General features: G+C 68.6%; 2 protein-coding genes across 2 annotated transcripts; both read left to right on the forward strand.

Moving 5' to 3' along the window:
- The first annotated feature begins 1,972 nt into the window (after window positions 1–1,972).
- Window positions 1,973–3,658, forward strand: LOC142029359 (uncharacterized). Its single transcript, XM_075024112.1, has 5 exons — window positions 1,973–2,341; window positions 2,424–2,584; window positions 2,662–2,947; window positions 3,031–3,191; window positions 3,268–3,658. The coding sequence occupies exons 1-5, from the start codon at window positions 2,121–2,123 to the stop codon at window positions 3,555–3,557; spliced, it is 1,119 nt and encodes a 372-aa protein (XP_074880213.1). The 5' UTR covers window positions 1,973–2,120; the 3' UTR covers window positions 3,558–3,658.
- Window positions 3,659–6,043: 2,385 nt separating this feature from the next.
- LOC142029589 (alanine aminotransferase 1-like) lies at window positions 6,044–11,826 on the forward strand. Its single transcript, XM_075024447.1, has 10 exons — window positions 6,044–6,178; window positions 6,340–6,448; window positions 7,076–7,209; window positions 7,301–7,544; window positions 7,633–7,712; window positions 7,791–7,927; window positions 8,008–8,179; window positions 8,811–8,966; window positions 9,877–9,989; window positions 11,669–11,826. The coding sequence occupies exons 1-10, from the start codon at window positions 6,050–6,052 to the stop codon at window positions 11,757–11,759; spliced, it is 1,365 nt and encodes a 454-aa protein (XP_074880548.1). The 5' UTR covers window positions 6,044–6,049; the 3' UTR covers window positions 11,760–11,826.
- The last annotated feature ends 1 nt before the right edge of the window (window position 11,827 follows it).

Raw genomic sequence — 11,827 nt, forward strand, 5'->3', positions numbered from 1 at the left:
CCATCCCTCCTCCTCCTCCTCCTCCGCCAGACCCAAAGGAAACCCCAGCTGGCTGCGGCGCCGGATCTTTCCTCCTCATCCTCTTCCATTTAGGTTTTCCCGGAGCAGGGAGGCGGCGAGGGTACACCGGTGGCCGGATCATCACGGAGGGGCTGGCGGAGACCCTCCAGCCTTCCCTCACCAGCATGTCTCGTGGTAAGCACCGACGGTGAGACCTGTGGGAGCCGCTGGGCTTGGGGTACGCCTGGAGAGCGGGCTGGGACCCTCTCCCCGTGGTGGGACCCTCTCCCCGGGGCTCAGGGTGGTCCCCGACCCGCCGCGCTCCCCCTTCCTCCGCAGCACCCCACGCCACGGCCCTTCCTTGGGCTCTGCTGCTGCTCGGTGAGGTCCTGGCGCAGGATGCGGCCGCCCAGGGCTGCCTCCTCCCGCCGGCTGGTGAGTCCCAACCCTTCGCCCTTCCTTGCCGGTGGGAGCATCCATGAAGTCGCTCCTGGTGGGACGAAGCCTCACCGGGACGCCCCGTTGATGGGCTGACCCCCTCCTCGGCAGCTTATAACGCGGCGCTGGGGCGCCCGGCCAGCCAGTCCTCCGTCTTCCCCAACATCAGCATCGCCGTCAACGCGGTGGACGGGAACCGGGACGGCGTCTGGCAACACGGCTCCTGTAGTCACACGCGGCGAGAGCGGGAGCCGTGGTGGAGCGTGGACCTGGGCGGGCGCCGCGCCGTGGCGGCCGTGGTGGTGAAGAACCGGCAGGATTGCTGCTGGGAGCGGCTGCGGGGAGCGCAGGTCCACGTTGGCGACGCGCCGGCCGAGCGCGGCAGGGACAACCCCGTGTGAGCCGAAAACGTGGGGGTTTGGGGAGGTGGGGGGGATCACCACCCCAGCGGTGCCGCTGTCTCCTGAGCCCCGTCTCTTCCTCCCCGGCAGCTGCGGCACCATCACGGATGCCGGCCCCGGTTCGCTCAGCACCATCTGCTGCGCCGGGCTGCTGGGTCGCTATGTCTCCATCCTCATCCCCGGCCGGGAGGACACGCTGGTGCTGTGCGAGGTGGAGGTGGTGCTGCAGGGCTGCCTCCCCCTGCCTGGAGGTGAGGGGCTCCCGGTGGGGCCGCGGAGGGCCGGCAGGGCGACAGCCGGAGCCGGCAGCCTCTTGCCACGCTCCCTCCGGCAATTCCAGCCCTCGACGTGGCGCGGGGTCGCCCCGTGGCCCAGTCGTCCACGCTGAACGCCATCAGCCTGGCCGCCAACGCCGTGGACGGGAACGGCGACGCCGACTGGGAGCGCGGCTCCTGCGCCCACACCGAGATGGAGCTGGAGCCGTGGTGGCGTGTAGACCTGGGTCGCCGGCACGCCGTCTACGCCGTCACCATCACCAACCGCCGCGACTGCTGCTGGGAGAGCCTCCTCGGCGCCCAGGTCCACGTCGGGGACTCCCTGGCCGACCATGGCAAGCGTAACCCCATGTGAGTGGGGTCCCCAGTGAGGTCCCCCACCCCGGCACGGGACTCTCCCGCCGGCCGTAGCCACAACGGTTCTTTCCCGGCAGCTGCGGGGTCATCTTGGAGACCGGTCCCGGCTCCACCACCACCGTCTGCTGCAACGGGCTGCCGGGTCGCTACGTCTCCATCATCATCCCCGGCCGGGAGGATTTCCTCGTCCTCTGCGAAGTGGAGGTGACGGCGCAGAGCTGCTTCCCCCCGCCTGGCGGTAAGGACCGAAAGACCCCCCCCGGCAGGGAGCCAGCACGTGCCGGATGGCCGTCGGCGAACACTGACCTCCCCGAGCCCCCCAGAGGTGATCCGGTCCCTACAGCACTGGGAGAAATTGGGGCAGGGGGGGCATGAGGGTCCCAGGGTTGGGGACGGGGATGTCACACGTGCCGCCGAGCTGGTGGCACGTCGGTGTGCCAGGACACGGCATGAGGGTTCCTGGAGGGACTGGGGGAGGACAGACCCCAGCACCAGCTCTGTGCCCGTGGGGTGATGCCTGGCCACGGGTCACCGCTGGCAGCGAGCAGCCGGAGCTGGCGTCACCATCCCGTGGCATCCCCCAGCCCAAAACCTGGCCTTGCGGCGCCCGGCGGCACAGTCCTCCACAGCCGGCCGGGCCGGCAGTGCCATGAACGCCGTGGATGGGAACCGGGATGGTAACTGGCGGCACGGCTCCTGCTCTCAAACCGAGAGGGAGCCGGAGCCGTGGTGGACGGTGGACCTGGGTCGGCGCCGCGCCGTGGAGGCCGTGGTGGTGAGGAACCGCCTGGACTGCTGCTGGCACCGGCTAAAAGGCGCCCGCGTCCACGTCGGGGACTCCCTTGCCGGCCACGGCACCAACAACCCCGTGTGAGTGCCGCCGCGACGGCCCCGCAGTCCACGGCTGCTTCGGCGCTTGCCCACCCTCACCCCCCCGTCTCCGTCCCTGCAGCTGCGGCACCATCACGGACACCAGCCCCGGCTCCACCAGCACCGTCTGCTGCCGCGGGCTGCGCGGCCGCTACGTCACCGTCACCATCCCCGGCCGGGAGGAGCGGCTGAGCCTGTGTGAGGTGGAGGTGGTGGAGCAGGGCTGTGCCGCGCTGCCCGGGGGTGAGTGGACCGGGGCGGGGGGCGACCGGGGGGGTGTTTTGGGGGACACGGCAGCCCCATCCCGGCCATCCCCCCAGCCCAGAACGTGGCACTGGGCCGCCCGGCCACCCAGTCCTCCGTGCTGGACGCCGGCAGCGGCGCTGCCAACGCCGTCGACGGGAACCGGGACAGCAACTGGGAGCACGGCTCCTGCGCCCACACCACCGAGGAGCCGGAGCCGTGGTGGCGCGTAGATCTCGGCCGCCGGCACGCCGTCTACGCCGTGGTGGTGAAGAACCGCCACGACTGCTGCTGGGAGAGGCTGAAGGGTGCCGAGATCCACGTCGGCGACTCCTTGATCGACCGCGGCCGGCGTAACCCCGTGTGAGCCCCAGACCCGTCACCGCCGCCAAGACCCCCACCGGGACCGTGCCGGCTCATCCTCCTCCTCCCTCCTCTCCCGGCAGCTGCAGCATCATCACGGATGCCGGCCCCGGTTCGCTCAGCACCGTCTGCTGCCACGGGCTTCGCGGTCGCTACGTCTCCATCCTCATCCCCGGCCGGGAGGACGCGCTGGTGCTGTGCGAGGTGGAGGTGATCCGGCAAGGCTGTGCCCCGCTGCCTGGAGGTGAGCTGCTGGCAGAGCCCCATCCCACCCCCGGCACCCCAGGACCCCCCACCCATCCACCCCACGGTGTTTGCAGCCCCCAATGTGGCGCGGGAGCAGCGGGCGACGCAATCCTCCACCTCAAACGGCTTCGGCGTCGCATCCAAGGCGGTGGACGGGAACCAGGACGGCGTCTGGCAACACGGCTCCTGTAGCCACACGCGGCGAGAGCGGGAGCCGTGGTGGAGCGTGGACCTGGGCGGGCGCCGCGCCGTGGCGGCCGTGGTGGTGAAGAACCGGCAGGATTGCTGCTGGGAGCGGCTGCGGGGAGCGCAGGTCCACGTCGGCGACGCGCCGGCCAGGCGCAGCAGGGACAACCCCGTGTGAGCCGAAAACGTGGGGGTTTGGGGAGGTGGGGGGGATCACCACCCCAGCTGTGCCACCGTGTCCTGAGCCCCATCTCTTCCTTCCCGGCAGCTGCGGCACCATCACGGACGCCGGTCCCGGTTCGCTCAGCACCATCTGCTGCCACGGGCTGCCAGGTCGCTACGTCTCCATCCTCATCCCCGGCCGGGAGGAGCAGCTGGCTCTCTGCGAGGTGGAGGTCTACAGCGTCTTCCCCGAATTCTGAGGGGGCTCGGGGGTGGGGGGACGGCGCCGTCTCCGTGTCCCCTCCCCGCCGGGACAAGGGGACTGAAGCCGTGTCCCAAAGCCCCCCCACGGCAGGGCGCAGCCGGGAGCTCCGTATAAACTCTGCCGTGGCCTCCGGCTCCTGTTTCTGCTTTTCCTTGGGCTCCACCGGCACGTGGGACGACGCGGCGGGCGGTCACTGGGGATGCCGCTGTCCCTTTGCTCCAGGGACACCTTTTCGGTCACGGTGTGGGTGACGTACTCCAGCTTGCGCACCCCTGGGGACAGATCTGGGGTCGCCGGATCTGACAAAACCCCCCCCTCCGTGCCCCACTCCCCATCCACGGCATGCCCATCCCCACCGTATCAGGGCTGCCGCTCTGCAGGTCCCTCAGGATCCGACCCGCGCGCCGCTCAGCACCCACCTGTGGGAATCCAGGCACCCACCCCGGTCACAACCCACCCCCCCGACACACCAGGGGACCCCCAGGGTCTGGATCTGCCCCCACGCACCCATCCCCAGGGTGCTGGGAGGGTGCTGAGGGTCATGGACCCAGCTGTGCCCCACATCTGGTTTGGTGGTGCCTGGATTGATGCTCGATGGCCCCATGGTTATGGGGGGGGGGGGGCATCCAGCTGTGGGGCACCCCCCCCAAGCACAGGCAGCCACGGGGCTCCCCGTTACCTGCCGGAGGAAGACGAGGGGCTGGTGGCCACCGCGTCCCCCAAATGGCAGGGGGTGACCTCAGTCAAGGGCTTGTCCTCACCTTCGGGGACAGGAGCTGGCTCAGCGGGGTCACTGTCCGCTGTGTGTCCCCCCCAAAATCCCAGGGGACATGGCCGTGGGGGTTGGAGGAGGGGGGAGGCACCCCAGAGCATCCCAGGGCACCCCGACGGAGCGGGGACCCCAGGGTAGGACCTGTCCCTTGTGGGGACACGGGGTCTGGGTGGGTGGCTGGGGAGCTCTGGGACCGTGGGTGGCCACGGGGACCCACGAGGTTCTGGGTCTGTGGGTGACCACGGGGACCAGTAGGGCTCTGGGACCACTGGTGTCTGTGGGGCTCTGGGCGGCCACGGGTGTCTGTGGGTCCCCGTGGGGCTCTGGGTGGCCACAGGGACCCCATGGGTCCCGTGGGGGCTCTCACCTGGGCCACCACATCCTCGATGGTGGCAACCTGCTCCATCGGGGGCTGCAGTGGGGAGGGTGGCCTGTGCCGGCTGCCGGGGGGTCACTGGAGATGGGGGGGGGCAGCCGGTGCCCCCCGAGGTGCCAACCGCCGCCGTGGCTGGGGCAGGAGCCGGACCGGTGGGCTGGGGGGGGATGCGGGTTAATGGTGAGGGGCTCGGTGGTGCGTGGTGGGACGGGACCCCCGGGGCAGGCAGGGTCCTGGCCGTCTGTCTGTCCCCCCCCCGTGCCCAACTCCTGCCTTGTGGCGTGGGTGACATGGGGCACGGGGTGGGGGGGGGCGGGACTGATGTCCGTCCACCCACCCCATTACCTGCCCCCTTACCCACTCTGTTACCCACCCAAATACCCTCCCAAATACTCTCTCAAATACCCACCCCCTTATCCCTCCCAATTACCTGCCCTGTTACCCTCCCAAATACCCTCCCAATTACCCACCCCGTTACCTTCCCCGTTACCCACCCCGTTACCTTCCCAAATACCTGCCCCCTTACCCTCCCAAATGCCCTCCTAATTACCCACCCCATTACACTCCTAAATACCCTCCCAATTACCCATCTGTTAACCTCCCAATTACCTGCCCCATTACCCTCCCAGTTACCCACCCCATTACCCTCCCAAATACCCTCCCAAACACCCACCTTGTTACCCTCCCAATTACCCTCTCTGTTACCCACCCCGTTACCCATCCCATTACCCTCCCAAATACCCGTCCCGTTACCCTCCCAAATACCCGTCCCCTTACCCTCCCAATTACCCACCCTGTTATCTGCCCAGTACCCTCCCAAATACTCACCCCCTTTACTCTCCCAATTACCCATCCCATTACCCTCCCAAATACCCACCTCGTTACCCTCCCAGTTACCCACCCCCTTGCCCTCCCAAATACCCTCCCAATTACCCGCCCCGTTACCCGCCCCGTTACCCTCCCAAATACCCACCCCCTTACCCTCCCAAATACCCGCCCCGTTACCCGCCCCGTTACCCTCCCAAATACCCGCCCCGTTACCCGCCCCGTTACCCGCCCCGTTACCCCCCCCGCCATTCCCCCGCGAGGACGGCCATGGCCGCGGCAGAAGGGTCACCGTCGGGGACATCGGGGCCGCCCATGCCGGTGCCCACCGTCCCCGAGGACTGCAGCAGCGACGACGCTCACGCCGTGGGACGGACCCCACTGGCCGTCCTGCGTCAGGTACCGGCGGTCACTGGTGTCGGCGGTCACCAGTGTCGGCGGTCACCGGTGTCAGTGGTCACCGCCGGCTGCCGCCGTGTCGTGTGGGGTGTGTGCGTGTCCCCAAAAAGGCTTCGGTCCCCTGGGGTGGCCGGGCTCATCCCCGGTCCCCGTCCCCCCAGGTCGTGGCTGCTTGCGCCTGCCCCCAGCTTTTGGGCAGCCCCGCCGTGCCCGAGGCTGCCCGGCACCGGGCACGGAGCATCCTACAGGAGATGGACGCCGGCAACATCGGTAGGGTCCGGCACGGCTCGCGGGGTTGCCCGGCGGCTTCGGTGCGGGGTGCCCCTCGCCAGCGCACGGGGAGCTTGGTGTTAGCCTTGGTATGGCTTATAGGGGTGCTCACGGGGGGGTCCCGTGGGGTGCCCAGCATGGGTGGCTGGCATGGCTTGTAGGGTGCCCCCCCCAGAGCCCATGGGGTGCCTGCATGAGCTATGGGGTGCCCGGTCCCATAGGGTGCCCCCCCGAGCCCATGGGGTGCCTGGGTGAGCTATGGGGTGCCCGGTCCCCTAAGGTGCCCCCCCCAGAGCCCGTGGGTTGCCTGCATGAACTATGGGGTGCCCGGTCCCATAGGGTGCCCCCCCCAGAGCCCATGGGGTGCCTGCATGAGCTATGGGGTGCCCGGTCCCATAGGTGTCCCCCCAGAACCTGTGGGGTGCCTGCATGAGCTATGGGGTGCCCAGTCCCATAAGGTGCCCCCCCCCAGACCCCGTGGGGTGCCCAACACCATGGGGTCCCCCATACCAGCCCCATGAGGTTTCCCCTTCCCGGTGAGGCTATTGAGGGAGGGGGGGGTGTCATCAGGGGATCCCCCCCCGCGGGATTCGGGGTGCTCGGGAGCGGTCCCGTCCCTGTCCCCAGGGGGCTACAACCACCAGCACCGGGCCCTGGGGGTCCCGACCAGGGTGGCCCGTTTCCTCGAGCGTCGCGACGGCGGCGTCCCCTGCCACCCCCGCGACGTCGTCCTCTGCAGCGGCACCGCCAGCATCCTCCCGGTGAGCCCCCATCGCCGGCGACGGGGGGCTTTGGGGAGGGTGGGGGGTCCCGTACCGCGTTCCCCCCGGTTCATCCCCATCCCCGCCCCAGTTCGTGGTGTCGCTGGTGGTGGACGAAGCGGCGGCGCAGCCGGCGGGGGTGCTGGTGCCGGTGCCGGGCCCCCCGCTCCACCGGGCCGCGGTGGGGTCGGCGGGGGCCGCGGCCGTGCCGTACCCGCTGGCCGAGGAGCGGGGCTGGGGGGTGGACGGCGAGACGGTGCGACGGGCGCTGCGGGGGGCGAGGGCGAGATGCCGCCCCAAGGTGCTCTGCGTCGTCAACCCCGGAGACCCCACGGGTGAGTTTTTAGGGGGGGGGTTATGGCGGTGCCGTGCCTCAGTTTCCCCAACCGGGGGGGGGGAAAACGAGCGGGGTCCCCCCGTCAGGGCACGTGCTGAGCCGGCAGAACATGGAGGACATCATCCGGCTGGTGGACGAGGAAAACCTCCTGCTGCTGGCGGACGAGGTGGGTGCCGGTTTGGGCTGGGGGGGGGGTGTGTCCGTGCCCCCCACCTCGGCATCCCCTGAGCGCTGGGTGCCGCAGGTGCAGCAGGAACGAGCCTTCCTCCCCGGCCGCCCCTTCCTCTCCTTCAAGCGGGTGCTGTGGGAGATGGGTGCCCCGCTCGCCTCCACCGTCCAGCTCGTCTCCTTCTATTCCCTCTCCAAAAGCGTCGCCGGCGAGTGAGTGCCAGGAGAAGGGTGGCCACGCCGGGGGGGTGGGGGGGGTGGGTGGGATGAGGAGCAGCTCCGTGTCCCCCCAGGAGCGGTTTCCGCGCGGGGTTCCTGGAGCTGGTGAACGTGGAGGAGGGCGTCGCGCTGCCCTTCCAGCTGGCGCAGTCCATCCCCCGGCCCTGCGTCCTGGGACGGATCCTGCTCGACCTCCTCATGGACCCGCCGGAGGAGGGGGATCCCATCCAGCAGGCTCTGGAGGAGGTGGGAGATGGTGCATGTGCTCCAGCCCAGCCCATTCCCATCCCCATCCCCATTCCCATCCCCATCCCCATCCCCATCCCCATCCCATCCCCATCCCCATCCCATCCCCATCCGTTCCTCCATCCCCATCCAATTGTCATCCATGCCTCCAGCCCATCCCATCTCATCCCACCCTATCCATGTCTCATTCCCATCCTCATCCCATCCATGTCTCCATCCTCATCCCATCCATGTCTCCATCCCCATCCTCATCCCATCCCCATCTCATCCATGCCTTCACCCCACCCCATCTCATCCCATCCCATCCACGTCTCCATCCCCATCCCCATCCCATCCACGTATCCATCCCCATCCCCATCCCATCCACGTATCCATCCCCATTCCATCCCATCCCCGTCCCATCCCCATCCTCACCCCCATCCATGCCTCCATCCTCATCCCCATCCTCATCCCTGTCTCCATCCCATCCCCATCCACGCCTCCATCCCCATCCCATCCCCATCCTCACCCCCGTCCATGCCTTCATCCTCATCCCTGTCTCCATCCCATCCCCATCCACGCCTCCATCCTCATCCCATCCCATCCCAATCCCACCGAACCCTCCGGCTCAGCCCCCCCCATCCCACCCCAGCACAGGCAGAGGCTGCACCACGACCTGGCCCGCAACGCCCGCCGGGTGCAGGAGGTGCTGGGCCGGGTCCCCGGCATCCGCTGCCATCCCGTGCAGGGCGGTGCCCGCGCCTTCCCCCGCATCCAGCTCCCGCCCCGCGCCCTCCGCCGGGCCCAGGTGAGCGCCCGGGGGACGGGGAGGTGGGGAGGGGGGACCCCAGGGGTGCGGGGTGCCCGGGGAGAGGGGCACGCTGGGGACGGGAGCCGTCCCAGGGAGGTGGGACGGCCTGGAAGATGGGACGCCGTGGGAGTGCAGGGCATCCAGGGCACATGGGGCATCCTGGGAGTATGGGACACCCTGGGGTGATGGGACACCCTGGGGTGATGGGACACCCTGGGAGTACAGGGCATTCTGGGGTGATGGGACGCCCTGGGAGATGGGACACCCTGGGGTGATGGGACACCCTGGGAGTACAGGGCATTCTGGGGTGATGGGACACCCTGGGGTGATGGGACACCATGGGAGTACAGGGCATTCTGGGGTGATGGGACACCCTGGGGTGATGGGACACCGTGGGGTGATGGGATGCCCTGGGAGATGGGACACCCTGGGAGATGGGACACCCTGGGGTGATGGGACACCATGGGAGTACAGGGCATTCTGGGGTGATGGGACACCCTGGGAGATGGGACGCCCTGGGAGATGGGACGCCGTGGGGTGATGGGACACCATGGGGTGATGGGACACCGTGGGAGATGGGACACCCTGGGGTGATGGGACACCCTGGGAGATGGGAGACTGTGGGAGTACAGGGCATTCTGGGATGATGGGACACCATGGGAGTGCAGGGCATCCTGGAGACATGGGGCACACGACATCCTGGGGATGTGGGACATGGTGGAGCATGGGGCATGCTGGGGACAGGAGCCATCCCAGGGACATGGGACACCACGAGAGTATGGAGCATCCTGGGGTGATGGGACACCCTGGGAGTACAGGGCACCCTGTGGCATGGGGGACACGGGACGCCCCGGGGACAGGGTCCCCCCCATGGCGCAGGGTGACCATCCCATCCCTTCTCCCGCAGGCGCTGGGCCTGGAGCCCGATGTCTTCTTCTGCCAGAAGCTGCGGGAGGCGACGGGGATCGCGCTGGCCCCGGGGAGCCAGTTTGGGCAGCCGGAGGGCACCCACCACCTGGGGTACCTGGAGGAGGGGGGGGGGGGTCGGGGTGCTGGGGTGGGGGGGTTGAATTAGAGGAGGTGTGGGGAGGGTGGTGGGACGGCGCTTGGGGTTGATGTTTTGGGGCTGGGTGGAGGGTGGGCAGTGCTGGGGGCTCGTGGGGGGGCGGGGGGAGATGGTTTGTGTCGGGCAGTTGGGGTGCTGGGAGGTGCTGGGGACGGGTGGGGTGGGCGGTGGGGGTCTGGGTGGGGCTGGGAGGCTGGGGATGGGGGTTGGTTGGGGTTGGGTGGCACTGGGAGGTTGGGGTTGGGGGCTGGTTGGGCCTGGGGGGGGGTGGGGTTGGTTGGCGTTGGGTGTTGGGGCTGGGGGGTTGCTGGTTGGGGCTGGGAGGTTGGGGACTGGTTGGCACTGGGAGGTTGGGGTTGGACAGTTGGGGGCTGGTTGGGGCTGGGAGGTTGGGGTTGGGTGTTTGGGGGCTGGTTGGCACTGGGTTGGGTGTCGGAGGCTGGTTGGCACTGGTTGGCACTGGTTGGCACTGGTTGGCACTGGGTTGGGTGTCGGAGGCTGGTTGGCACTGGTTGGCACTGGGTTGGGTGTCGGAGGCTGGTCTGGGGGTTTGGGGTTGGGTGTCGGAGGCTGGTTGGCACTGGGTTGGGTGTCGGAGGCTGGTTGGCACTGGTTGGCACTGGGTTGGGTGTCGGAGGCTGGTTGGCACTGGTTGGCACTGGGTTGGGTGTCGGAGGCTGGTCTGGGGGTTTGGGGTTGGGTGTCGGAGGCTGGTTGGCACTGGGTTGGGTGTCGGAGGCTGGTTGGCACTGGTTGGCACTGGGTTGGGTGTCGGAGGCTGGTTGGCACTGGTTGGCACTGGGTTGGGTGTCGGAGGCTGGTCTGGGGGTTTGGGGTTGGGTGTCGGAGGCTGGTTGGCACTGGTTGGCACTGGGTTGGGTGTCGGAGGCTGGTTGGCACTGGTTGGCACTGGGTTGGGTGTCGGAGGCTGGTCTGGGGGTTTGGGGTTGGGTGTCGGAGGCTGGTTGGCACTGGTTGGCACTGGGTTGGGTGTCGGAGGTTGGTCTGGGGGTTTGGGGTTAGGTGTCGGAGGCTGGTTGGCACTGGTTGGCACTGGGTTGGGTGTCGGAGGCTGGTTGGCACTGGGCAGTGGGGTTTGAGTGCGGAGGGACTGGGTTGGGTTGGGCGGTTGGGTGTTGAGGGTCTGGGGTTTGGTTTGGGTGTTGGGATGTCAGCGTTCGGGGGTTGGGGGCGGGTTGGGAGACTGGGTTGGGTTTTGGGGTTGGGGCTTTGGGGTCTGGTTGGGGCTGGGGTTTGGAGAAGGCTGGGTCTGGTTGGGGTCTGGTTGGGGTTGGGATGTTAGGATTGGGTTGGGTTTTGAGGTTGGGTGGTTGGGGTTGGGGTTGGGTTGGGGGTGTTAGGATTTGGGTGTTGGGGGCCGGTTGGGGTTGGGAGATCGGTTTGGATATTGGGGTTGGGTGTTGGGGTTTGGGGTTGGGGGCTGGTTGGGGCAGTTGGATTTGGGGGGGGGCGTCAGCTGAAGTTGGAACACAGGGATGTCACCGATGGTGGGACTGGGGAGCAGGAGGAGTTGGGCACCACTGGGTTTGGACACCGGGTGGTGGTTGAGGGAGAACAGGGCTGGGAGGAGGGGGGGGTAGGACCACCCACGGCCCCCCCACGGCCCCCCCAGGCTGTCGCTGCTGCTGCCGGCCGAGACGCTGGAGCGGGTGCTGCTCGCCCTCACCCGCTTCCACGCCGCCTTCCTGCGAGACTTCTCCTGACGCGGGGGCGACCCCGGCCCCGTGTGTGCCCCCCCCCGCCCCCACCAACCCCATTAAAGCCCCCCCAG

The sequence above is a fragment of the Buteo buteo genome, chromosome 3, assembly GCF_964188355.1.
Source record: "Buteo buteo chromosome 3, bButBut1.hap1.1, whole genome shotgun sequence".
Taxonomy (NCBI): domain Eukaryota; kingdom Metazoa; phylum Chordata; class Aves; order Accipitriformes; family Accipitridae; genus Buteo; species Buteo buteo.

What these genes read in the sequence shown, in the direction of transcription:
- LOC142029359 (XM_075024112.1), top strand. Translation starts at nt 2,121, where the DNA reads ATGAACGCCGTGGATGGGAACCGGGATGGTAACTGGCGGCACGGCTCC. An exon ending in CTGTGCCGCGCTGCCCGGGG is followed by an intron (nt 2,585 to 2,661) that starts GTGAGTGGACCG and finishes CCATCCCCCCAG; the next exon opens with CCCAGAACGTGGCACTGGGC. An exon ending in CTGTGCCCCGCTGCCTGGAG is followed by an intron (nt 3,192 to 3,267) that starts GTGAGCTGCTGG and finishes CGGTGTTTGCAG; the next exon opens with CCCCCAATGTGGCGCGGGAG.
- LOC142029589 (XM_075024447.1), top strand. Translation starts at nt 6,050, where the DNA reads ATGGCCGCGGCAGAAGGGTCACCGTCGGGGACATCGGGGCCGCCCATG. An exon ending in GATGGACGCCGGCAACATCG is followed by an intron (nt 6,449 to 7,075) that starts GTAGGGTCCGGC and finishes CCCTGTCCCCAG; the next exon opens with GGGGCTACAACCACCAGCAC. An exon ending in GCGCCCTCCGCCGGGCCCAG is followed by an intron (nt 8,967 to 9,876) that starts GTGAGCGCCCGG and finishes CTTCTCCCGCAG; the next exon opens with GCGCTGGGCCTGGAGCCCGA.